The following is a 26,403-nucleotide window of genomic DNA, read 5'->3' on the forward strand; positions in this document are numbered from 1 at the left end:
GGGTTTTGAATTCTCTATACTGCAGTTACAATCTATAATTTAAAAAAAAATTTTAATATTGCATTATCAGTATACTTCACGTTTCTTAAGGAATGTATTTTAAAATGTAAAATATAGAAGGAAAACAAGTAACTTCTGATCAATCTAAATTTCCCCCCAGAACTTTCCTTTGCAGAGAATCCAGATTTTTATTAAGAATTGAAGACGACATTTTGCAAACTCAAATTCCTTCACAACACAGAATTTCTCTTACTAACACGGTTTGTCATGTCCTGTTAATTATGGTAATTTTAAACAACTGAGATAAATTTGCAAAATTATAACAATAAATAGTTTACAAAGAGAAGTATATGCAGAGGTAATCAAATGTATTATTCATTTACTGTGAGTCAAAGAATCCCCATTCTGATTTTGAAAAGAAAATGTACATATCCTCCTACTCTGGGATTTACCTTTACTGGCATCCGAAACGCTACAAACCAAACATATCTTCAGGCATTCCCCTCGGTCCCTCCTCAGGGTCTTACTGCCTCCTGACTCTGTGACTTTGCAGCTTCTTTCTGTTTTCTGCTAAATGTCGTGGAAAATTTATTTTGAGTTACAAATAAAAGATACTTTTACATCTTTAACTAATATAGTCTCTGATATCCCAAGGATTCAACACTAAAATTCTCGCTATCCCCGTGAAGGCATCTTGAATATGCACATGTATAAGGCTTCTCCACAATGCAATAGTTTAATATTAAAGTATGTTACATTAAAAAATTATCATTTCTCAAATATTGCTTTAAAATAATTGCAATCAAAATTGCATCAAGTGAATATGATTGCTAATATGATCATTAAGATCATACTCACCAAGTGAAATAAATACTTCTGGACACTGGAATACTCATTATGTCTGGGAGGTTTGGGTTTTCCCCCCCCCAGTTTCTTGCCTAAGCTGCCAATACACATAGATACTGGTTTGCAAAATACCACACATATTCAAATGACTTCTGAATATGAATTTTCACAGTTCTTCTATCTTGAGTACTCAGTTTTTCCTTGAAGATTGGTTTACAGTAAAATTGAAATGTGAATTCTGACTCTGTATAGAAGAGATATTGCTATTAAATTTACTGTTCCACAGAGATTTTATTAGGGCTGCTACTGAACTGTGCACCATTTTAATTTGAGTTAACACTTTAATCTTGTTTATGAATATATGTAAGATAAGTTTTGAAATATTTAACATCTGGGAACACCGTCAAGCTGTCACAGGAGAATTAAGACATTTCACATACATAACTATTATTATTATATAATAGACAGATACCAAATAACTAAACATTCATTGTTAGCATTTGGACTATAATCTCTCTATGCATATATTTCCATGTCCTTTGGGAATTTATTCATGCTTTGATCATTATCCCTTTGAAGCAACACTTCTTTAAAGAGAGACATTTTAAGTGCAGTCCTTGACTCTGTCAGATACCTCACTGGTAGGTATGAGACCTGTTTTACATAATTTATTATACTGTTAGCAGACATATCCCTAGAGCAGCACAAGCTTACTGCAGTGGGTTGGTTCCCAAGGGTCACCTTCCTTTGCCGAGATATTTACTTTGCAAGATAGAAAGATTCAGAGATTACTCTTCAAAAGACCACCATCACCAGGTCAGCCACCTCTCATGAAGTCAGGATTCTTCCCTGCAGAATATTCTCCTGTGGTTTGATGGGACTCCTACAAGTAAAACTAAGGGGGCGGGAACCGAACTAAACCAAAAACCCCCCAAAACACAAAACCCTTCAAGAAACGGACTTTCAACACATCAACTAAATCGCTAGGGGACTGCATTTTGGAGATGTGTCAGTAAATAAGTCTTTGTTAATTTAGCCTTTTAGATCTACTTTGATCACAAAAACCTATGTATTGCCACTTGGATTATGACAACTCTTAAACGTGATGGACACGTGCCAGATGAGCGCCAGGTGACAGGTAACAGTCTGGAGATCAGGTCTGACGCAGCCTCTCCATGAGCTGCTGGTGAGGAAACACAAGGAGCAGTGATCAGCAGCTGGCACTGCAGAGAAGAGCTAACGAAGGGACGAGACATGGGAGACCACCAGCAGCAGAAAGGCTCCTACGAGAGGGGCCGGGGGGGCTGCTCCAGTGGAGGTCTGGGCTGGCTCTGCAGGTAACGCAGAGCACAGGAAAGAGCTGCCACTTTTCACTGCGGCTGAAATGATGTCAGGAGACATTAATTCAAATGGTCGTTAAGCAGCAGCTATGAACCATCAGCTGTAATGGCACTATTTAAAATCCATATTATAACAAAACACCAACTGCATAAACCTGTAGGGAAAAGGTAATATACGGCAACCAAGAAGAATTAACTTCAGTTTCTACAGGCTATGTTTTCTTCCATACCCTTGCTGTGGGCACTAAACACCTAAGTTCCTCTAAAACTCTACAGAACTGTCCTGTACAGTTGAACATCAATGTTCAGCACAGGAACATACCATCTGGATGTTGAAACATGAGAATTTGTGGATTGTCTTTGGTAATAATATTTTTTTAAAAAAATTCTACCAATATAATAGCCTAGTCTTCTCATTCTGACAAGTCAAAGAATTTTTATATTTAGAAAACATTTTTGTCTTAGAAATATGTAAGAGGATAAAGAAACATGCGTACTCCTCAAGCAACAAGAAATGAATTATTCCCCTTTTACAAATTCATCTTCCTGGCACATTATTAATAGTACAGAACATTAAAGGACTAATTTAATTTTTTTTTTTTTTTACATAAAAGGAAGCGGGAAATAAGGCATGAGTAGGAGAAAAAGGTTCTAACAAAATCACATAATGAGGAAAACACAAACAACAATGGGAAAAATTGCAGAGAAATGCACTCAATCACATGCAATCTTTTTGCCTGAAAGCGCCTTAGAGATGTGCATCCACTGCTTAGAGTAGGTTGATACAGAAGAAACGGAACATAAATACATTCCGACTTTCTGAAAATTTTAGTCTAAACAACCAGAGAATCCTGTTCAACAGGCATACCAAAAATGCGGTTTGCACGTACAAAGGGTATTCATTGTATTCAGTCCGGAACTCTTCAAATCCTACTGTCAAGTTTAATCACTGATCAGCATGCAGACTATTTCTTTTATCCCGTTTATCTTTGGAAGTATTTATCTTTTAATCAACAAAACACTGAAAATCTCAACAGAAAACTTTCTGCCAGTGACTTACCTAAAAAATAATGAAAGCAAGATCTTTGGGGTACACAAGTAAATTTGTCACCAGAATCTTCCAAAGATTTCCCAGCAAGGGGGCTCTTCGGATACAATTCACTTGTTATACATCAAAATAAAATTATGAACTATAAGTTTTAGGAATTTTCTGTCTTCATGCCATGTTTTGGGGTTTTTTTGTTTGTTTTTAAATGTTTACAACACTGCATAGAACGGTACAAAACGCCTTGTGTGTGTCTTTTGACTATCTAAATGAGATTATTTGAAGAAATCTAAGTTACATGAGATGAGAGCTGAGATAAGCATGAAGATTGGTGAGACAAACTAAAATATTTACATAAACACCAGGAAGATTGATGCTGAGAGAGCAGTAAGACCAAAAAAGCACATCAGAACTTGTTCAGACTACGCAAATATGGGGAGTGAGATGCTAGCAAGTAGAAATATTCTATAAAATAGATTAATAATAATAATAATAATGCCAAAAAGCACTAAAACAAGTACCAGCAACAGTGCCTTTAAGATTATCACAGATATGCCAGAACAGGGGCAGATATTTAAAAAAAGTAAACCAGCATCTCTAAACTGTGTCAGACATTCAGCTGTATTTCCTTTTTTTATATTACCACCAGGTGCCATGTGAAATGGTTCTGCAAGTGAGCACTTGGTGCTGCCTGCCCAGCACAGCTCTTCCAGCTCCCCGTAAAAGACGTAAAAGCACTAATGACACCAAAGCACTATGGCACTACAGATGCAAAAGAATCAGTTTCTCTTTCAGAATTTGGCATCCAAAAGTAATATAGGAGCTGACCTTTTCAAGTTTCAGTTACTGATCCTCTCTTCTTGCCAAGAGACCTGCAACAGTCTTCAAACAGCACTGCAGCTCAAAAGGCATCCATCTTCATCATTTCTCTTGAAAGCTGCAGGCTCAGTGCTGCAAGTCGCAGTGGAGAACTGACCGTCACTTGCAACTCCATCAAGCTGAAGGCATTGAGCTATTCCCGCACAACAGACGCCAGGGAGCAACATGCAGCCCTCACTCCCTGACCCTGCAGCAGCTCCGGGACATGGTGCACTCCGAACTTGTCCAGCTCAAACTTCTGCCCCCTCAAGAAGTATGGCATGAACCCTGATCTAAACTACTGTGGACAGAGAAATCTCTGGAACTGGCACCTCAACTTTCATGGGAGTTTTCCTTGCTCTCCCTTTTCTCTTATACAAAGCTGTCAGTCGTAAACCTTGCAAGTAATAGTATTGCATTTGCCAGGCAATTTTTGTGTATATTTTTTTCCCATTTGGCAAGAGCTTAAACTTGTGAGTAGCCTCCAAACTGCTTTGCTCAAATGATGCCTCTAACACGACACAAATTTTGGGGACGTGGGGGGCAGGTGATTTCTGAGAATCTTTTAAATACTATTGCCCTTGAAATCTAAGTTAGTCCATGACATAGAATGACTTTATGTCAGTCTTGCTGCATAAAACAACTGCTTTCGATATTATTTTCAACCTTAAGATTTAGGAATAAAAGGATAAGTCAGTTGGCTAAAGCAAATCTCATCTCACTTGCACTCTTACTGAGAATTACAAAAAGCAAATAACAGTTCAAGTTTTCAAACACTCATACATGTTCTTTCGTATTCAAGACAAACTTTCTGTCAGAAATGTCTTTGCGCAGTTACTTCACTCCTGCTTGCAATTCCCAGGCTACACAACGCAAGAGGAAACCCGTTATTGATTGCTTTTGAAATTACATTTCTCAGCATAAATGCTTTAATAATTGACTGAATAAAATGATGGGTAACCTCTATGGGAACAGTTCCATTACAGAATGTGTTTTATGGTTTATTTGTGAATGTGTTACTCATTAATAATCTTCCTCAGAGGAAGTACAGGTGATTATCTTCATATTTTGGAGCTCAACTTTATGACTTTTCACAGGGACATCATCTGTATCAGTAATAATAATAATAATATTCTAAAATGTTTCCTTTTTTTATCCTATAAACTTAAGCACTTGTGCTCAGCAGCATGAGAAAAATCAAGTTTTCTTTTTTTTTTGAAAGAGCAAATTAATTCCTAAATTCCAAAAATTTGAGCCAGAATTCTCTCTGAACATTATATAAGTATACATAGCTACATAAAGTGTTAAGATTTAAGTGAAATTTCTTATTAAGAAAATCCACAACCTACTGTAGTGTAAAAACTTGGAAACTTTAACTGAGCACCCTGACTACAATTTTTTCTCAGCTTATATTTGATCTTATTATTCAGGGATCCACCACAAAAAGTCAATGATGAGCAAACATTCTAGAAACTGAATTTTCACAAAGACAAATATAACAAACCCTTATTAAGCCAGAACTGTTACTTCACTGCAACATATGCCTATGGAAGTCCCCAGGACATGTTTTTTACAGAATCATGCTGTACACACAGTCAAGTGTTCCTTTGTCCAGTTAGTGGCAAAGTTTGTAAATCACAGCTTCCTCACAAAGCATTTCTCAACTTTCAATGAATTCAATGCCCAAAACAAGGCTTTTTGTACTGCACAAATACTATTAGGTCTTTGTAAGTGAACCATTATGGTTTTACTCTCCTCCATGTGCTTGTCACAAAAGACCTCTTCAGAACTCTAAGATGTATATTTTTCAGCATATTGAAGAAACCCACATACGGAGGAGAATATACTCAACCATAAGAAAACCCCATCACACCTCTCTTCCAGCTGTAGGAAAACCTCCTACAGCTGTAAAAAGATACAAGCAACCAATGCTGAACTTTTACATCCATTAAATACAGCAGGCCACAGTTTTCACTCAAGCAAAACTTGCCTACATTCAATATATTTGATTGTTGAAACAGTTGAAGTTGATCATGTGTAAAGTGCAGTGAACATTTTCCAAGTCAAATTAATCTGAAATGATTGAGCTCAAGCTTTAGCTACTGACTCTGAGAACAAGAAAAAAAATTACGTGGTAAGCAAGAAAAAACTGCATTACCCAAGAACTGAGGCACTGTTTCTGTTAGTCTGCTCTAGGATGCGACGTATGTTTTGAGGCCAACCCCGACCACAGTGAGGAACACAGGACAGTAACACAAGGTTAGTGCCTTCCTTTTTTACCTCTTGCCATACTATAGCATCCAGTCTGTCAGTCTTTGTTATTCCCATTTTTAGCAATGAGAGGAACTTGCATGTTAGCATGCATCTATTTCTGAAAAATTAACAAATCCAAAAATGTTTATACCAGATTTTCAAAAGTCTATTTTGGGACAGGCAAGCCAAATATAATGCTTAATCAAGAATTCAGTTATGACTGGATTGTTATCGTTGGAAGACAGCATCTTATTGTATATAGGGAAATCCATCTGCACACAGATTTACAAAATATTTGTGAATGAGACATACAGACCCTGTCCTTGTTTCCCACTCTGGCACCTCGGTGACTCACATATGCAGAACAGCACAACAGCCCCACACAACCTCCTGGGCTAGATGCATCAGCCCCTTCACACCTCCAGCATGAGACTCTGGGACCAAAACCGTTGCTATTTCCTGTGTCACAATCCCAGGACACGGCCCCACTAAGGACCCTACAGCAGGGAGACATGCCACACATGAGCCTAATGCAGGGGGGAATGTGGTGGGTTGACCCTGGCTGGACACCAGGTGCCCACCAAAGCCGCTCTATCACTCCTGATCTCAGCTGGACAGGGGAGAGAAAGACATAACGAAAAGCTAGTGGGTTGAGATAAGGATGGTGAGAGATCACTCACCAATTACTGTCATGGGCAAACCAGACTCAGCTTGGGGAAATTAATTTAATTTATTACCAATCAAATCAGAGTAGGATAATGAGAAATAAAACCAAATCTTAAACCACCTTCCCCCCACCCCTCCCTTCTTCTCAGGTTCAACTTCACTCCCAATTTCTTAATTCCTTCCACTGAGTGGCACAGAGGGACAGGGAATGGCAGTTGCGGTCAGCTCATCACACATTCTCTCTGCCGCTCCTTCCTCCTCACACTCTTCCCCTGCTCCAGTGCGGGGTCCCTCCCACAGGAGACAGTCCTCCATGAACTTCTCCAACATGGGTCCTTCCCACAGCCTACAGTTCTTCACAAACTGCTCCAGTGTGGGTCCCTTCCATGGGGTGCAGTCCTTCAGGAACAGACTGCTCCAGTGTGGGTACCCCCTGGGGTCACAAGTCCTGCCAGCAAACCTGCTCCTGCGTGGGCTCCTCTCTCCATGGGGTCACAGCCTCCTTTGGGCATCCGCCTGCTCTGGCGTGGGATCCTCCCCGGGCTGCAGGTGGATATCTGCTCCACCGTGGACCTCCATGGGCTGCAGGGGCACAGCCTGCCTCACCATGGTCTTCACCACGGGCTGCAGGGGAATCTCTGCTCCGGCACCTGGAGCACCTCCTCCCTCTCCTTCTTCACTGACCTTGGTGTCTGCAGAGTTGTTTCTCTCACATATTCTCACTCCTCTCTTCTCCAGCTGCTGTTTTGCAACAGGCTCCACACACCCCCTATCCCCCCCTGCCCTTCATTAAATACATTATCCCAGAGGGGCTACCACCATCGCTGATGGGCTCAGCCTTGGCCAGCGGCGGGTCCCTCTTGGAGCCGGCTGCCATTGGCTCTGTCAGACACAGGGGAAGCTTCTAGCAGTTTCTCACAGAAGCCACCCCTGCAGCCCCCCCCACTACTAAAACCTTGCCCACACAAACCTGATACAGAGAAAAAAAAAGATATCAAAGTAGCTGAGAAATCTGCATGGCAAGTTAGAAAATAGTACTAAATCAGAAAACAATTTTAAAATGTGTTCTTTCTATACATAGTTGAATAGATACACAAATACATTTGTATTTATATGTGTACTTTATAAAACTTAAAACAGTTTGTATCCAGTAATATTAAAAGTTTTGCACATGATCATCACTGCAGTGTACTTCTTTCAATAGAGAAAGAACAAATAATTGTAATTTACTATGGGCTGCTGCTAATGTCAAATCATGCCACTATATTACCGAGTCATACACAACAACAACAAAAAAAAATAATCAATCACTGCAGTCCCTTTGACAATTTTTGTCTACTGTTTAATCAAGGATAGCTGGTAGGATCAATATCCAACAGTATACACTAACACAAAACCTGAGGCAAGACATATCTGAGTAATCAGCGTGCTTTCGCTTCTGAAACCTCAGGTCTACGTGTAAAAACAAAAAATAGTGACAGTTTTTCAGTCTGAAACTTGCTATTTAACCTAAGCTGGCTTCCTTGTTCCGCTGTCAAAGTAGGTTTCACACCAAATACTGTACTTCAATGCACATTTCAGAATCAAAGTGAAAACCAATAATTTCCTAGGATTAATGAAGTTTGCAAATAATAAGTTTCCTATATATGCATACTTTATTCTGATGCAATTAGAAAAATCAAAGCTTTAATTTGAATTTTTACAATTAAATACACTGGAAACCAGGTTATGGTGGCTACTGTAAGGTTCCTTATTTGCTCAAAATAATGCAAGATAAGTCAGTATGATGTGACAAGAACGTGCAAACAACTTCTCTTCATTTAGTATCAGTGTAGCTTCCTTGCTACATAAAATCAAGTGAAAAGGATTTTTTGCTTATTTTTTAAATCCTCACTTCTGAACCAGCACCCATGTCCAGCTGTTTTATCAGATTTGTTGTGTAATAATTTATCTGACTGAACAAATCCGCAGATGTCTGTAGATTAAATAAAAAGGGTTGGATCTGAGCTACAACATGAATTTATACGGCATTGAGACTTTTCTGGCTGCTAACCCAGGTAGTTATTGAAAACAGGTGCCCTTAGAGGTACTTGCCCCTACTTAATTCCTAACATTTTGCTGCAGTAAAAAACCCCATTCATTTCAGTAATGAACTTAAGACATCTCCTCAGTTTTAAAGACACTGAAAAGAAGATATCATGATGCTATGATTAAAAAGACCCAAAACCAAAACCACACAAAAAACATGCATATATTTGAAAGCTTTGCAGGAGCTAGCCTGGTACCCAGTGTATAAGAAAGGGTGCAAACATATAATTTAAAAGAAATATGAAAGCCATTGAACTAACCTAAAAACATTGAGAAAAAGGCAAAGTGAATGAAAACAAGCAAAGTCAGATCTCTTCAGATTGGTCCAACTCACTAAAAATTCATCTTCCTGATAGTAAGTAATATCATTCATTTCTCACGGTCTGCTGCACATCCTTTTCCTCCTACTTCAGCTAGGCACCAATGTTATTGCTAATCTACATTAATTGCAAGCCTTAAGGACAAAAGGGTTCTTTATGTACAAGTGGAAAAAGTGCAGTGCAAATGAAAAAAATATAGCATGAAATAGCTTGGCACATCACCTGGCATTTAGGAATTAAAAACAGTATGTTTGAACATAAACGTGCTACCAGTAGCGTTGGTAATGTTCCCTTCCCAACAGATAACCACTTAAACTTTAATCTACTGTAAATATATACTCTTTTTTCTAATGTATACAATTCTTGAGTTCAGATCAAGTCTACCTTTTGCAGTATGTTAGCAGTTATCTGTGATTAATTATATTCAGAAGCTTTGAACAAGTCATTATCAATTGCTTTTCTATACTGTTACCTACAGAGTTGTGATTATCCACAATTCCTGATTTTTTCATGCATGTTCTTAGATTGCACTGAAAACCTCTATTTAGTGGTTCAACCTAAAAACTGAATTTGGAAATGTCAACCCTCAATGTCATTTCATCCATATTCAGAAATTAAAATATGCAGTGAGTCTTCACAGAAGTTGTGTTACCTTACATAGGCTAACGAGTAGGTTTTTCAATGGAAAATCCATATCATTAATAATCACAAAGGTCTTAAGTGCTTCCATTGAAAACACTGAAATCTAAAGCTCTTTAAATTCACATAAATTATGTAAAATAAACCACCATTTCTTAAGCGCAGTAAAGAACTGTAAACCCCTTCCAGAGCACTTGTGTATTTAGGAATTTGCTATAAATTCCAATAAATGATAGGGCAATTTACTTCAAAAAAATAACGCAACTATTTAACAATTTTTTGAATTGCACAATAAGTCACAGATACTATTTAAAAAAACCAATTAAAAATATTTAAACTCTCTCCAGAGGAGATCAGTGCAGAAAAGATTGTGATATACAGCTGTCCTCTGACACCCAAGAAGGAGGAAGAATTCAGTGAATTTTGTAGCCTTCCCATCCTCCCTGCTCTCTGGGATGTTGTCAAGGGATGCCGGCTAAACAAAACACACAGTGCAATGGTGCAGAGGAAACGAAGGATAATGAACAACCATGGAGTTGATACTGATGAGTGTATCGCCATGCCTGACCACTCTTTCTAACCTTCTTCATATCACCTCTGGTGTTACCTCAACACATGTTCCCACCTACCTCCCCTCTGGCTCCTTCACAAATTGACACTGGCTTTCTGCACAACGCCGCTGCTTGTGCACGCTACAATGACTATCTTTGAGGTAGGCTCACTATGAGGTTTCACTTGAGGTTTCAGTCGAAAGGAAGAAATTGAAATAAAAAGGAGGAAATTGAAAGGCTTCAATTTCAGTAGGAAATGAGGCTTCAATTAGAATTTATTTTTTATTTAAAGTTGTAGCTTTGTATTATCATTCTTCCTACTTTTCTGCCCTATATTTTGAAAGGAAAAAGGTACTTAAGGGCCTTGAAGCCAAGTTCCATCTGCAAGAAAATCACCTGCAGTGGTCTAGGAGACAAATCTTATTAGCTAACGCAGCCACGTAGCTGCAGGAAGTCCCAGGACCTTCTGCACCTGTCCCATTTCACAACAGAGAAAGAACAGTCAGGGGATCTCCTGAGTCCTCCACTCATTCAGCCTCTCTGACAAATTCCCATCTCTGGCTATCCAGTAGAGTTGGCAGGGAATTGCACCCTTTGTCGTAGGGATCTACTCCAGCGCAAGAGAACTGTCCCAGCTCTACTGCAGGAGGGACACTCTGTGATGGAAAGATTTTTTTCTTAAAAAGATAATTTGCAGTCTTCCAAGTCAAAGTTTAATCTTATTTTGCCCCTTTTTTTTGTAGTCCAAATCTTTCTATGCTTTTCTTTTACAGATGTTCCTTCAGAGTCTATGGGCTGGCAAAGACAAGTAGATCTCATGAGTAAACAAATACCTGGGAGAAAAACCAAAAGGAACCTTACACAATATTGTATCTCCATAACTATCAGAAAACTTGCCATTCCAATGTACATATTTTTTTTTCCTTTCCCTGTTTTCATGCCGGCGGACAGGTAACTAAAGCATGACTGTATTATTAACTTCTTAGTTTCCCACTAACACATGCTACAGGTACATATATGAGGATGGGGTTAGCTCATTATTTGCAAAATGAAAATATTTTCCAATTGAATCAGAGGAAATTGCTGAAGATAGGCTACAAGGTAGAAATCCTAACACCGAAACATTACCACAAATTCAAGTAATGAATAACAGAAAGAAGTGTTTGTTCAATTAAAGAAATGCTCAATGCATTCAGGCATTAGTATCCCTACGAAGTGCTGTTCAGTCAACTCAAGTTCAAAGAATTTTAACTTTTCATTCCCACTTCGAGTTGTATTTGTTTTAATTAAAATAAACCATGTGAGTCTGTCAGTGCCTGTTTTATATTTTAAAAATTTCTTCAATCACACCAGACAACATCCTTTGGGGGGTAGGGGTTTCCCCGAGAATATTCCTCAGGAACAATCAACTTCTTACAGTTAAAATATACTTCTGCATTGTGTTTGATTGGTCAAGAGTCTAAAATAAATTCTGAAATTACCGTAATAATTAGTATTTGCTATATATATAATTGAGTTTTTCTCTGCAATTAATTGCTAACCATGAGTAATTCAGATAATTTTTGGTAAATCATTAAAGAATCAGACTTCAGTTAACAGTCACTCTATATCATACCTAAAAAGAACTGAACTGTTGTAATTAAGTTTATATAGTGTTCCTTGTCATGATTGTTTCTTAACACCCAAAGAAACAGAAGAACATGTGAATGCTGCTGCTATTTCAAGATTTTGAGGGGGAAAAAAAAATCTTGAAAGTAGATGCAAATCAAAGAGCAATAGATTGTTTACACAGTCAATTCAGAGAAGATGGTATTTTTTCAGGTTATGCCATTAAGAACTGTATGTGACACACAAGTAACTGTGAACCTCTTGCAATCAATGTGACTTTTTCCCCACTGACTTCAGAAAAGACAGTCCCCAAATAAATGAATTCTCTATCAATGTCTCTCTAAATTGTTCTAGACACATTGGAATATACATTTAATAAGTATGGAAGTTTTAATCCAGTTGTGAATTCTTCTCAGACACTTTCATTCTAAAATTATGCTTTTAAAAAGCAAATAACAGTGGACAGGGAATACCGACAGATTCACAGACACAGATAGAGAGATGTATAAAACCAACATACATTGAAATAACGGAAATGTTGCCAGTTAGGGTATTTTCAACTGCCAAAATCTACTTTACTTGCTTCCCTATGATTTTAACAGCAGTGGTAAAATTGATCAAAGACTTTTTTATTCCCATTCACGCTGCTTTGTGAAACTATGAGCAATGACAAAGGCAGGATATCATTCCTTATGCCATTTAGTACTTCCTGAATAGAGAGTGTGTGTATCTCCACAAACATCAAAACACACATTTACTTTTTAAATTCTGTGACAGATAAGCGGTATTTGCCATGAAGAGCTTATTATTCCCCACTGAGCCATGTGCTGGTGTATAATTTGAAGTTTGACACCATTTGCAACTAGGAAAAAATATTCAATTATTAGCAAGTATTGCTCACCACCTGATTGAAATCTGTTCTGGCAAGTAAAATACAAAATTATTATTTTGAAAGTTATTTTCATGCAGAAGAAAGAAATAGTTATCAGTTTTGAGTATGTCACAGAGTATGTCTGTGAGAAGCACTGACAGAATGACGTCAAATATTTCCAAGACTCAGATTTGTAACTCCAGCGGTGGAATGAGAGGGACAAAAGGGCTTTGGGGTGGGATTTCAGGGAGGGACCTAGAAGACATGAAGATTGTATAAATACATCTCAGGTCTTCTTAGCAGACTAAGGTATAGTGGCTTCTCCTCTTCCCCCCACCTACTCCCCCTACCCCCCTGCTTCTATGAAAACAAGCTAAATGTAAAATTTTACTATCTTTCTAAGGGAAAATTTGTAACATTCAGGTATTTTACGATTTAATGGGTATGAAAGAATTAGCTCAGGATATATTGACAAGTGACAAATCTTTTGAACTCTAAATTTCTGATTTGTGGTTCAGCCAAGAAGCAAAGTCTTCAAATAGGACGTTATGACTGTCTGAAAGATTGCCATCAGCCTAGGTAGTGATCTCAGTTCAGTTCCCAGCGCTCAAAACAGTCTCACTGTGAAACCGCGTCCCCTGCTACCCGAGCATGCATTTCCACCAGCAGCTTTGGCACAAAGGGAAATGTGGCCACCGTGACAGTAACCCTTCTAACTCATGGTTTAAGCACAAGAGCTAGAGAGGGGGTACTAGTGAAATTAAATTGTTGCTCTTTAGTTCTGAAAGTATCTTATACATTTGGGCTTGCCTTAGGCATGACATTCATGAAGGAATGCAAGACAAACAGACTTTGAAAAACTGACAGAAAAAGTAGCACTAATATTAAAATACGCTGAAGATGACTAAATGGACATCAGACACCTATGAAAATTATTTCAAAACACTTATGGAAGCTCTGTTAGATTATAATTTTCTAAAACAGTAATTTTTTACTCTTGGGGCAAATAGATAAGAACACGCAAACACTCATGGCTTTGGGTATTCCATTTCATTTACGAGGTACCTGTTCAGCAGCAGACTGGACTGCCAATTGAATAAATGAGTGGAGTCAATGCATAGCAGAAAGGTTTCCTCACTTTTTTTGTGGGCTTTGGTTGCTAGTTATATTGCTCATGTACAGTTCTACAGTATGACTCACTCACATAATGGACAGAAATTCATTGAGTGTTTGTGTCTTCAAGAAAATCCTTATCCCATTAAGAGAGAAGCCTTTTGACCTTATGTAGAAAATTATACTTGCTTCCAGTAATGGCAACATCAAAATTGTATTCCTGCAATGAGTATATTTTGATAATCAATGCCAGCAAGATCAGACAACAAAGTGAATTCCATTTTCTGATTACAATGCATAGTGTGCTTTTAATGCTCTATATTGTCCAAGGTTGCTGTGCAGCTTGCCTAATACCATCAAATCTGAGGAGCTCTTGAGCAAAATATTCGGGCAATAGCAATAACACTTGTGTGATTTATGCATATGGACTCTTTCTCTTCCTTTTTGCTACAAAGCAAATGTTGAACCAAAGCAGACTGATATCTCAGTGGCTACTTTACAAGCATTACTCCAGAAAAAAGTACCTTATTCTCAAGTCATTGTGAAACTATTACATACAGTAGAAGAAAACACACAAAGTACACGTATCCTTTAGTAACTCTTTCTGAATCTAACAAAACAATTAACTACTAAGAAACTGTGTGGTATGAAAAGATGCATGCCTTTTACGATTACATAAGTGTCACCTATCCAGCAGTCCTGGAAGGTGGAAAATAGGTCTCAACATGCACATTCTCCATGGAGAGTAGTCTCAAATTGAATCCACAAAATCTCAAGAGTCCTGGGCTTTACTCAAGTATACCACAGCATTTACAAAGTTTTAACGAAGTATTCATGTTCTAAACAGCACAGAAGTTTAAGTAATCTGAATTCTTCCATTTATGCATGAAAACCAGTTATTACAGAGTTTGACAAATGCAACCACTCTCTCAGGAGTGGCAGAGAGAGGGTTAATGAAACACAACAACACTTGGATTGTGCAGACGACATGCTTTTTGCTCCTGCATGTGTTCACTGTCCTACCTATGAAAGTGAGGGGCTGATAAGGGAAGAAAATACATTTCCCTTTGTAGTCATCTCCAAGTTGAAACCTTGATTTGAAACACCCTTAATTCGCTGTCGTAGTGAAAAGGTGCAGTGCTATGTTGATCTATACATACCAGCACAGAGTATGGTCTCTGTGAAATTCTTGAAGAGAAATCACCAAGAACAGCTATCCTCCGATAGACAATTCTTAAGATACAAGGCGGCAAACAACATTCAGCAACTGATGTACTGACACCTGCTTCACAAACAATCTGTCTTACTACATTTGTACAGTAGTCTCTGTGAAAAACCAGTACTAGATATATAGCCTCACCTATATATTGTGATGAAACCGTTTTGAGCACCTTTGATTTAACCTTTTTCATTAACTCTGAATAGGGCCTCAAACATCTCCAATTCAACTTGATACCTACTGATTTTCTACTACAGTTAACACGCATGTTATTCATGGAGGCATTTTAAACCCTTTGTTTTACAGAAACATGGATAATGATGTTATCTCTTCAGGTGTATTCATGTTCTCTGTCTTTACGTGCTCACAGGAAAGATCTGCATCTGAGTTAACTACCTAGATTACCTTTTTAGGCGTATGGAGAAAAAAAAAAAGACGTTTTTTCAGTCCCTGTTCATCTCATCCTGCGATAGATACTTAAAACACGGTAGAAGAATCCTGTTCCAAAGCATGCACTTATCTCCAGTAAGTACAGAAGGAGTCAAGGTGACTAGCTGATCTATATACATGTACATTGTGGGCACCTACAGTTAGACAAAATGAAGGTCATCTTTGGTAACTAAATGTTTTCTTAGAAATCCACAATATCATGACTTCAAATAACCTTGCTTATTTCTGGACATGAAGCATTCCTTGAAAACATGATGCAATATTTCCAATATACAACAAGCTATTTGCTGTATATATAACATCATAAGACTTTTTTAATTTAAAAAAATAATAAAAATAAAAATCAAACAATGTTTTCTTACCATGGCAGGAGCCATCCACTTCTTCATATCCTACACTGCAGATGCATCGTCCAAGAGGCACAAGCCAATCCCCATCTGCTCCACAATACAATTTTGGAGTATCACGTTCCTCAGCGCTCTTCACACAGGAACCCCGTACTTCCACCAAAGAGGAAGAATCAACCCTTGGAATAGTATCAGGAAACATAGCCAAATTACGGACGGTGAAAGGGCACTTTTTGTAATAAACACGGACTGAGACCAAAGCAATGCATGCTCCAATGTCCTGAAAAGCAAGATAAAATCCTTTCTTGTTTATTGGCCCAACCTCACGAACTTCTGTGTTGAGTTTAAGAATGCGGTCACCCAAGTCCATCTGGGTAAAGCTCTCATCGGCTGCAATAGTATCAATTTTAGTGTACTGGTTTGGCTTGAATTTTACTCCATGAGACTCATCTGACTCCATATAGTAGAGATTGAAAGTTTCCTTGCAGGTTCCCAGTACCCATGGAATACTGTTGCAGTCCCTCAGGGTAAACTTCATTTCCACATAAATTTTCTGTGCAGCATCACGGGAGATCCAGTTTGTTCGAAGCCAGTTGTTTTGGTTTGGTTCCATCACATTACATACCTGGTAAGTATGAATGGGACGATTGTGTTCATCCATTTCAGTTATGGCATCCCACTGAAAAGACAATAAAATTGTTTGAAAACTAAGAAAAATAGGTATTATGTGTATGCATATAGGCGGAGCCCATGTATACACACACGCGCACACCCCATGTATATGCACCTAAGGCTTAACTAAGAATAATTATTTACTTAAAGTTTAGTGGAAAGACAGTAGTTAAAAGCAGATACCAACAACAGAATGGTACAACAAGTTTTATTTCAGAAACTCTATGATAAATTTCTATTAATAAAAGCCTTTAAAATTCAATGTGGCTGAGTAGAAGAGGGAAATACTGGCATGTTTATATTAGCAAATTTAGTAAGTCTGAGAACATTCCCGGGCGTGTCATTCAATCATGTATGCTGAAAAAAATTTGCTAGAACAGTCCTGTTTGGTATGCCGGTGGGCTGGCTCTCTGGCAGTCCTCCGAGCAATTCCCACAAGCTCAGGCACGTGGCACTGGCCAGGCACCTGCAGCAGTCAGCAGCTGGGATGCAGCCACTCTGGTTTGGTGGGTCTGACGTGTTTGGTGTAGATTGTCCTGGTTTACACAATTGCCCTAGAAACATTAAACTGTATATACAGAGAAGTTACATTTCTGGCTCCATAGTGTCTGTATTACACTTATTTCTGCTAAAAAACAAACAAACAAAAAAATCTGTCACAGGCATCATGCCATTGTTATTGCCTTTATAAATTTTCTTCCTTGCAGTTTGGAGGTGAAGAAGGAATTTTTTTTCCCCTCTCCCCTTCCTGTCCACCCCCCCGGGTTTTACGTTACATCAACTTCACTAGAATGTTCTCAAATTCTGGTGGAAATTCCTGCAGAGTCTCTCAAAAAAGATGAATCTTTGAAAAATTATCCATGTGCTACGTACGAAAGGCATTATTTAATGCCGAACTTATTACATAATCTGCTACTCTCAAGGATTACCAACATCAACCAAATAGCTTCAATATAATTGAGTCAACTTTCCACTAAGCACTCCTAATATCAGTATGTTTTCTTATCAAAACACAGAACTAGTTACAGTTCTGTATCCAAAAATATTGTGTCCCACCAGAAGTTTTAGCATGGCTTTCAGAGGTACTGTTGTCTTACGGCATTGACGTATCAAATAAGCCAAAAACCTGTTCATAAGTGTCACTCAAAACACCACACTACATTGTTTCAATGCTGTGAAACATCAAAATATACATTATTCATGTTCATGGTTTAGCATACTTGGAATAGTATTATGAACACATAATTAGTTAAAATTATTTGCCTGCAAAAAAGATGCATAAGCTTAAAATTGAGAAAGCAGAAGTTGAAAAGGTTATGGAGTATTTTCACTCTTACCAACTTTTTCAAATTTTGCAGTTACTTTGGTTAAGTTCACTGTATGACATTTGTATATTAATTACATATAGGTGTACACATGTAACATGCCAAAGCTCATGTTCAAATTATGCACAATATGCAATTCTGAGTACAAAACCAAGATACGGACCTTACACATCATTGTTCAAACATAAATTCAAATTCTGTTAGCCCCACGATACATCAACTCCACGCATTTTTCTGCTCTAATACACGCAGTATCAATATTTTTAAAATTAAAGTTACACTCCTAAAGACGCATTTTGACTATTTGAGCAGCTGAATATTCATAGTGCCTACTTACTTCAGCATTAACAAAGAAGGTATGGTTGGCCTGTGGCCTACCGGATTGAGAAAATGTAGGAAGTACAAGTTCTGTTTACCATTTTTAAGCAATAAAAAATTATATGTATCACCATTTAGAAACACCGTGGAAAGAAAGACTTTATCTGATCATCTTTTTCTGTGAAAGAGGAAGATATTAAGAGTTAGGTCCTCATTTTCAGAAAAATTCCAAGACATCAGATGACTCTTAAGGCCCATGTGAACACGTAGAAAACTAGCTGGCTTTACTTTAAGAACAAATAGTGTCACAATATGGAAGGGCAGGAACATGCACATCTCCAAGACCTTTCACATAATCTTTATGTAAAAACAAAACAACACAACACAAAAGCACACAGCAACAACATGGGAGGGGGAAAAAAAAAAGAAAAAAAAACAGTGCACCTTCTTCTTTAGGAGTGAACTGATCCATTGTGGTAGACACAGCAGTAAAAAAAATCAAAAACCCAAAAAACCCCTGTGGCTCCACTAGCCTGAAAACTTTGATTTTAAATGGTGGCTGGAATTCATGTTGAAAAAGGAATTCCAAGTGCTGCCAGATGCAACCAGAGGACTGGGATTTCTGGTCACTGCAGTGTGCGCCAGGAAGCTATGCAGAAAAATAGGGTAAGTGAAGGCCTTTACAGGCCATCACTTTTGGGGATTCTTCTTATCACAGCAAGAATGACAACCGTGTCTGAAGGTCCCAAGAATCACAAAACATACTTCTTAGATGATAGCCAGACAATGGCAAATACTTGGCAAACAATCTGCTGACTCTTAAGAGATTTTTATATGGCCAAGGGCTTTTGGCCTCTATGACTTGTATGCATTCAGAAAGGGCAAAGCTGCTACTTCAGCATTCATGGCAAGACCAGAGCAAAACTCAGATTTAGTCAAAATTGTATGATGAAGGACTAGTTCGCACAGGGCTTCTCGTGCCCTTGTTCTCAAATTGCTTTGAACTATGATTAAAGTCTACCCTGTAGCAAGCAATATAATACCCCAAGTAGATCTTGGCTTTGGGAAAGGACAAGGGGACTTTCATGCTCTGGTGGGCCAGGCCTCTTCCTTTTTGCCATGCATGAACCCACACAGCTTGAATTTACTCAAAATTCCACAGCCGTGAAGTATTAAAAGAAAATAATTAAAACTTTTTTAAAAAAAATTAAATAAAATTAATTAAAATCCACAGCTCCAAGCCTTAAAACCTCACCAGAAGAGGTTCTTTACATACAAAGCAGATAAGTCTCTCAGCTGCTGATCCCCATTTTGCCTACCATATTGTTACATGGGTCAAGGACATACCCCTTTCTTCTGCACATATAAAACACATACTGTAAGTTTAAGCATTATCACCCAAATTTGTAATACACAAATATAACCACAATGTAGATTTAGAAAAAAAAACAAACAGAAGCACAAAGCACAATTTGTGTATCAAACCACATTAAAAGGAGAATGTGCTATATGCTCCAGAGACGTTTCAAAAAAACAAAAACAAAACCACCCACAACCAAACCTAAAACCAAAACACTCACACCAACCCAAAAAGTCACCGACCAAACAAAAAACCCACCACACCAAACCCAGAATAAAAGAGTAGTAGGTGGCATAACAATGTAGTTTTTAAAATACTGAGCAGTCTTCAGAACCAGAGTAAACTAGCTTAAAGCAAAAAAGCCTCAACATACTACTGTCTCTTAAAAATATTAAGAAAAAAAAATCCAACATATCCTCCCCTTACCATGAGATTTTCTTCAGAAACATTTATATATTCACTTTGAATCAATATCTCGATTTGAACTTAGAAATTAAAGCCCTGAAGTTAGCTGCTAACCATGTAGTTAATAAAATAAATCTATTACTTCTGTAGGAAAGTAAAGGCTCAGCACTTCAATAACTGGTTTAAAAGAATAAAACAAGATGGATTGATCAAACATGGACAGTGCTTTAGTTCATTCAAAGCAGACCTTGTGTGCTTCATGTCTGTGCCTTTCCATTGTGCTCCCAGATAGCCTGCTGACAACTCCCAGTTTATAAGAATTCACGCATTAGGCAAGAAAAACATTTAAAAGGCATTTGCAAAAATGTTTAACAGAAGCAGTAGTCTAATCATCATGCATATAAAATTTTTTCAAGACAAGGTTAACATCTAACATTTCAATATAGCCATCGCACTGACACATACTGTATAAGGTATGATTATAAAAACAGCGGTGAGTTCGTTGGCATGTGCTCTTAATTACTAGTCCCAGATATTGAGTGCAAATGAGGTGAATTCCACCACCCCAAAATGTCAGCGTAATTTACTGAAAAGTCTGACAGAACTCAATCTGTGATAGTCTCTGACAAGGACACATTCTTCCTGGGTGAAATATGATCTGCTTTTAATTTTACTTAAGTGTTGCATTTTTCTTCTGATAAAACCATCCAGGAAATATTAAGCAATAGTTAAATTCAGTGCAAACAACACAAAGCCAAACAATTTATCAAATACACACTAGTTTTCTTTTGGGTGTATTTCATATTATCGCTCCCAACTAATTGAGAAGTATTTAAGCATTTTAGTTGTGCAAAACTATTCTTCGCTTAAACCTTAAAAACAAATGAACACAAGCATCTCACTGGTGATGCTTGCACAAGAATGTGGCAGCTCCCCCTCGAATACCTAACCTGGCATGCACAGAAGTTGGCAGAATCTGTATGGTTTAGACAAGCTGACAATTCAGACTTCCTTCCAACAGAGCCTCTTGGCATCACACTGAACTGCATTACTTAAAAAATTTTTTTATTGCATTCCTTTCAAATGAGGAAAACTTCTGATAACATTGATGGAAGCAGCAGCAGCGTAAAGCTAATTCTTACAACTGTAGTTCCAGGATTTATGAAGAAGAAATGTCAAAAACACAGTTTGGAAGAAAGACTTCAAAATTCTATTTTAACATTGTAATCGACAGCAGCCTGGGTAAGAGGTTACATTTTACTTTCACATGTGGCATAAAGGAGGAGTAAATGTCACAAAATAGAAGAAAATGGAATTTGAAGATTGGTAGAGAGAAGATTTTACGATTACTTGTCAGATTCAAGTACAAAATATGAGATTAGGCTACAAGCCACACTAAGATTTTAGTCGGATAAAGTCTCAGCTGTTTTCGTATCTCTACAAGCTACTTTACAACCTTTCTATTTCATTTTAGAACTTCACTAACATTTAACAGCTGTACAGAGAACACTATAAAGAGCAAATTACCTAATTTAAATCTTGTACGAGCTATATATAATACTGAAATCTGTTCACCCTACTTTGTTATTCTTATTTTAAACCAAACACTACAGATCTACAAAATCAGCAAGAGCCATTTATTACAATTCAGTAGGTTGTATCACCAAAGGCTGCATGAATATTACAAAAAGAGAGACTGCATTTCACATATTTTATGTTATTTTTAAACACATTACCGTCTGAAAAGAAAATGTCTTAATGATACCATGCTACAGAAAAGTAAATACAGATTCAGCCTGATGGAATCAGTCATAACTTCCCTGAAGACACCAGTTATTTAAAAAAATTCTGAATCTTGACCTATCTTTAAAACATGGTCAGCCTCTTAAGCGAACCCTTATTGAGGTCATATTCTGCTGCTTAAAGAAAAAAGATGCTAAATTGACGATTGCTTTGATTTGCCCAGTACTACCCATACACAACGTTAGATTTAGAGGGGGAACGCAGAACAGAAAGGACTGAGAGGATATTACCTGGCCATCTTGTCACCTCCCGGCCCTCTGTGGCAGCACCGTAAAGTTGCATGTTCTCAAGTCAACCCCTACGGTTCCTTTTTGACTTCCAGTCCCAGATGCTGCCCATGGGCAGCACAGAGCAGTCACGGCGCTGCACCAGAGCCAGGAATAGTGCCTCTTGTCCCGTGTGAAAACCTGCACTGCACGTGACTCTACCACGTCACTTGAGCCTCTCGCTTCCCATGTCGGTAACCTCCATTGTACCATTTGTGTAGAAGCAAGGCCAAGCAGATCCTCACTGTTTAGCAGCAGCCCTATTTGCGCTTGAAGACTTTATTACAGTATTTTATTTGAATGTCAAACTTTACTGTAAGAAGCTCTTCCAATTAATAGGGGTAGTTATATCAATCAGTTGAAAAAGTCTATTTCATAATGAGCTGATATCTAGATAACTTCACATGTAGTGAAAGACACTTTTCCCCACAAGTTGTCACACTGATTGATGAATTAATAGTGGGTTCTTAATCTCAGATAACAGTTATTCAGGCACTGATCCCAGCAGCAGTTTGGTAATCTAGGATGGCAGTTTTAGCATCTTGCACAGCTCTAGAGTCTTTTTATCGACATTTTACTTCATTTAAAAGAAAAGCTAGGGGCACTGGTTACTTAGGCTCACGCCCTTACTCAGTGGTTTAAGGAATGGAAGAGACCATCTGCCCTTACAAATTTTGCTGCATTTGTATCCTAAGCTAGAAAGTTCCCTCCCCTTCCTCCTTATCCTTCTACTCAAAGGATAATTCTCCAAAAATGAAGGGTTCTGCACTTACACATACCTAACCAGTGTACCTTAGCTCACTCCTGAATAAGAAGAGGTTGTGGCAGACTTAATAGCCAAAGGTGTTGCATGCTAAGTACACAACAGGACCCCTGGGTAAAATACTCTACACAAATCTTTTGTTGTTGAGAAAAAAACCATAGGGATAAGTACTGGCTTTCCATGCAGGCAACTGAAGGAAAAAGCTGTGCCTGAAAAGAACACGGGATAGGAGATTGGGGAATGAACTCTGCTGACTTCAGCCATTCTGCAGTTGACTACCTCCGAAGAAAACACACCTGTAAAGGCAAGTTCTCAATGGTAGTAAGTCTTATTACCTATCTGGCAACAGCAGAACGATATCCTTTCTAAATCAAGGAACAAAATATGTAAGGTTCAGGCTACAGAGATCTGTTTTACTATATTCGTTTCAGAGAGCCAGGTAATTTTGGAAATGTAGCTGTCAACTACTTCTTACACAAAAACATAGGCTGGCATTTAAAATTCAGTGAACCTGAACTGTAGTGATGCAATTTTCTGACGTATATCCCTCATTGCCCACAGATGTCCACTTGGAACAGGTCAGGTCCCTAATAGTAAAAGGAATGGACTATGTTTGTTACACAGAACTGCTGCTATCCTAAAAAACAGTCTGGAGAAAGTTACAAGTGTGTCCATGCAACTCATGTACCCAAGAAGAGTTAAAGTAAGCATTTCCATATTTATAACATCCAATGAGGATAAAAAGAAAGCAGATAGTACTTTTTCTAATATTTTAATTGGTTCTTCTATTTTGTCATTTTTATAAATGGTTTATTACTCATTTTGGTCATCAGTATTTGCAGTTCTCAATTGGGAGTCATCTAATGAAAACTACAAGTGAATTCTCACTTTCAACTGTTCGCTACTGACAATCTTTTAGATCCCATTTCCATGGAAACAAGCTGAATGGTAAAAATAAAGAGAGTTTTAAAAGTATTTAAAATTCCCTTATACTATCTCCAGTGAGATGATCTCCATAGAAATGAGATCAGAAAGGTCTAAGCTAGGAAACAATAGAGAAGGACCTGCACTTGGCATGCACAGCTGCTGGCTGCCATCTGCAAACGCAGATTTAAAATCTAGCTGCTGTAGTGACATTCAAGCAAAACCAGCTATACTACATAACAGAATTGCAGAAAAAAACCCACTTCTGTCTTAACATGCTTAGAAAATGTACATTTTAAAAACAGTTGGCATTTAAATTATGACACTGAAAACAGGAAGATTAAAGAATATTAAAAAGAACTACAGAATTACTGTAAATTAAAGGCATTGAGTTAATATTTTTCCCTATTCCCTCTAACTCATTTTTCTTTGCCTCCACCTTTTTTTCAAGATCTACAACTCCATATGTGAGACTAGATGCTCAGACCTCCAAAGCCCAATAAGACAAGTGATAATACTGAAATTATGAAACATGTCTATTTAAAAGAAGGGAAAAAAAAGAAAAAAAAAAGAAAAAAGGCACACACAACTCCACAGATATTCATGTATTTCCTAGCAAGTACAAGTTGGCACAGCCAGAAAAATAAAATAGCAATTAAACTACTTACGGTCTTACATTTAAATCAAGCTGATTTAAAGTTGCTTAGGGAATGCATATAAATCCACAGCATGCATTAGATTAGCTCTGTAGAACTATAACTACAATTGGAACACAGGTTTAGAGGAAAATGTGACATCTGTTTTCTACATAGGCAGCAGCATATAGGCACAGACTATGACAGTCAATGGCAAACCCCTCATAAAACCTGCAGAAGTAAAGGTAGTTAAAAGGGAAGAACAAAATCAGAATTAAAAGAATAAATAAAGAATAACTAGGGAAATACAAACAAAGAGAATACAGGAAAGAAAGTGGGAGATTATTCTGTGGTCTCCAAATGCTAGTGTTAATAGCTCTTGGGCTGTGGAACTGCTGCTCTATGGCTGCAATGGCCAGGATGACTCAGGAAGTTTTTCATGTACTCAAAATGGAAAATCCAAAACAGCGAGTTGCTTTTCTGTTATTTACATGAAGCGCTGAATACTGAACAACCATAAGGATGAGCTGCTCCAGATGAGACAACTTTAGTCTGCCCTGGAAACTGTTCTGGTTTATATGAATGTTTTCTTCAGGCAAGCAAGACTAGGATCTGGTGAGATTTGGGGGATGAGCCCTGGAATCCAACTGAGACCAGCTTCAGATATATGAAACAATTGACTCTCACGTGGGGATTAGCCAGCATAGGACTTTGGGGTCAGAAGGCAAAATAGGACAGCCCTGCTCTAGCTTTGTAGAGTGCATTGTGGCTGGTCCAGAAGTAAAGGGAGTCACAGGTCCTGAACGTGGACCTTTACGCGTATACTAGAAAAGGTCAAGATGACAAGAAACGTGTTTACATTTCAAAACGTATACTCTGATGTAGGGGTGAAACTACTGAGGCAGTCAATCCATTTGACTGACCAGAATTTAGACAGCAGTATGATAATGCACCAATGAAAAAGTTACTCATGGAATAAGGTTTCTGCTGTTGGGATATGGCAGAGAAGTATAAAACAGAAGCCAGAAATAATAATACACCTTTCCTTTTATACTAGATCATGAGAAGGCAAAGCACGATCAGAAAAGGGGTACATAGAAAAATGGAAAGAAAAATGAAAAAAGAATTCACGCACATAAGTGTACACATGAAGGCTGTTTATAATAAACTGATATATAACTGAAGCCAACCACTAACATATAAAATGCCATTCTTCTCAGTACTCTGGAACAAAACCATCGTTTCCCTGAACGCGTTATGGACTATAAAAGACTCAATGACTTGCATCAAGGATCTGCAAGGGTGGCATGCCAGACTGTAATTTTCTTTTTAAATGAGACACGCTAGTAAAACCTCAGCAGGTGGTGAGAGATGCCACAATTCAGTGGTGAAAAGTGCTGCTGATCACCTTTCCAGGGGCATCTTATCCCTATGTAATGCAACACTTCAAACATATTCAGAATTGAATGGAAAATGAGAGCAGAAAGTCTACACCTTTTCGAGATACTATAGCTCTTAGCACTCAACCCTGCTGTGTGCCCTTCAAAATCTGACTATGCGCCAGCTTTGGGACCTGCGCCACAGCTTGCTGACCTCTGTTTTACAGAGGAAACAATTATAATAATAACAACAACAACAACAACAAATATATAAAATAGTGGTTTATAGGTATCTGCTACTAGAACGGAACTGGATCTAGCTAATCGTAACAGTTGTGT

At 38.0% G+C, this 26,403-nt stretch overlaps 1 protein-coding gene across 3 annotated transcripts in view; it reads right to left on the bottom strand.

Annotated features, from left to right (window-relative positions):
• EPHA6 (EPH receptor A6) overlaps positions 1–26,403 on the bottom strand; it is a 519,060-nt gene that overhangs the window by 371,065 nt on the left and 121,592 nt on the right. For 2 of the 3 annotated variants that reach the window (XM_059816426.1, XM_059816418.1), the window contains exon 3: positions 16,230–16,893. In XM_059816426.1, the coding sequence (XP_059672409.1) occupies positions 16,230–16,893 (664 nt within the window). Of the gene's footprint in view, positions 1–16,229; positions 16,894–26,403 lie in introns of those variants that run through there. The other variant, XM_059816431.1, reaches the window with a different exon arrangement.

This window comes from Gavia stellata, chromosome 1 (assembly GCF_030936135.1).
Source record: "Gavia stellata isolate bGavSte3 chromosome 1, bGavSte3.hap2, whole genome shotgun sequence".
In the NCBI taxonomy this organism is placed as follows: Eukaryota; Metazoa; Chordata; class Aves; order Gaviiformes; family Gaviidae; genus Gavia; species Gavia stellata.